Source organism: Primulina eburnea, chromosome 2, assembly GCF_022965805.1.
Source record: "Primulina eburnea isolate SZY01 chromosome 2, ASM2296580v1, whole genome shotgun sequence".
Classification (NCBI taxonomy): Eukaryota; Viridiplantae; Streptophyta; class Magnoliopsida; order Lamiales; family Gesneriaceae; genus Primulina; species Primulina eburnea.
The window spans coordinates 30,431,918-30,433,774 of NC_133102.1; the positions used below are offsets into that span (position 1 = coordinate 30,431,918).

Genomic DNA, 1,857 nt, shown 5'->3' on the forward strand with positions numbered 1-1,857 from the left:
TCATAACTGATTTGTTTCAACTGATCAGTTCCCAACTGATCAGTCAGTTAAATTTCTGCTTCAACTGATGATGTGGATAATATTTAGCTGGTATGCATTAATCTTCAGCTAGAGACAACTAACAGTTGTAATTATTTGAGTCAGTTAAGCTCGTTGGTTTTGATCAGTTATTCAAATACGTTTCGAAGCTTATTTTTTCAAATCACTGAAATTTATTTTCCAACAAAATCGCAGGCAATGGCCTCATCGTAACCTACCAGCCTCATCACCATGACGTCCCGGCGAAGAGTGGGTATCAGTCCATGAAGGAAATGCCTCAGCTTCTGGACGACATCACCTACTATCATGGGTACAAAATAGCGGCCTCTGTCAAAATTGCAGATAAAATCCGCCACAGATACGTCCCCCTGTCGGAGGCTCAGGAACTCCCTCTTCACGCAGCCCCTAACATCAGCTGGGAAATACTTCCCGAAGAACATCTCTCTGAATCTAGCCCACGTGAGAGTAGCCACATCCACTGCATGTGCAGCTCCCTCCCATCGTAGGGACGCATCATCCCTCAGCATATAAATGGCGTACCTGGCCCGATCTTCATCCTTCATCTGCAGATAATCAAACTGTAACTCCAGAGACCTAATCCATCCCTCTGCAACGAATGGATCGGTGGTACCCCCGAACTCCTTCAAGTTGAGCTTACAGAACTTTTGAAAAACATATGTCTGAAGCTTAGGAGCCTGCTGTACCTTCTCCAGTAGCCTAGCCATACCCTCTATAACTCGGGTGGTTGGGTCCCTGGCGATGGTGGTGGTGGGCCTCTGCCACCTCCTAGAATATCATCATGTCTTTCAATGCTGAGGTTGTGTCTGGGAGGTATGATCTGAATATAGTCCAATTTATAAACATAACATCATGCAATTATTCTAATTTGTTTAAAATAATAAAGTTTAAATCGTAAAAGCAGTTAAATATGTACAGTAAATAATCGTAAAGCATAAATCATGTAACATGCAGGTGATAACAGTAATTCATTTAAAATATAAAAGCTTACAAACTTGAGGCTTGAAGACAGAGCAGCAGAAGCTGGCGGTGTCATAACCTTATACAGGACCCTTGCTCTGATACCAACTGTAACATCTACTCATTTTAAAAGTGCGGGAATTTTTTGTTTAAAGCTCGCATTTACAAAATAACATTTAAAATAATTGTATTTATTTGACAATAAAAATAGCGCAGTTTAAAAATAACCAACATGATCCAAGTTAAGACGTAAACATAAACGAGTAAAAATCGTAATATCATCAATGTATAAAAATGTTTAACTCCTCTCGAAACTCATAAATCAAATGCAGAAAAACATGCGGTCCTCGGGTTATGTCACCGCACCAGAGCTGCCTACTTAGAGTTCAGCATCTCTAGTCTCCTCAGCATCAAACTCACGTGCATCACTCACGCCTAAAGAGTTTAAAGACTCAACACACCTGTACCAAGAATAACAAGTACATATACGAGGCACACAACAGTGAAAAATATCATACTCAACATGAAACGTCCTGATCTTTTTATTGTTTAAAAGTACTAGAATTTTTTTTAAAAAAAAACCTCACTTAGCATCGGCTGAACCATAAAATATTTTTGACATCATTTTAAAAATAAATCAACCAACTAACATTTGAAAATCAAAGGAAATAGCCCATACTATAACCTCTCAAAAACCACTCATAAATAATTAAAAGTCGTAAAATTATCCTTAACATATTTTAAAATCATAAATCATAAACTAGTGCGGAAAACTAGCGTCGGTCCTCGGGTTATGTGCACCTTCAGTCTAGTCAGATCAACCATCAAGACCTCCACCAT

General features: G+C 38.9%; 1 protein-coding gene across 1 annotated transcript; it reads right to left on the bottom strand.

The window, feature by feature from the left end:
• Nucleotides 1-212: 212 nt before the first annotated feature.
• On the bottom strand, nt 213-764 carry LOC140824202 (uncharacterized). The gene has a single exon (XM_073185799.1). It carries the CDS (start codon nt 762-764, stop codon nt 213-215), a length of 552 nt encoding a protein of 183 aa, XP_073041900.1.
• Nucleotides 765-1,857: the final 1,093 nt, after the last annotated feature.

Coding starts and splice junctions, on each gene's coding strand:
- LOC140824202 (XM_073185799.1), bottom strand. CDS start 764: ATGGCTAGGCTACTGGAGAAGGTACAGCAGGCTCCTAAGCTTCAGACA.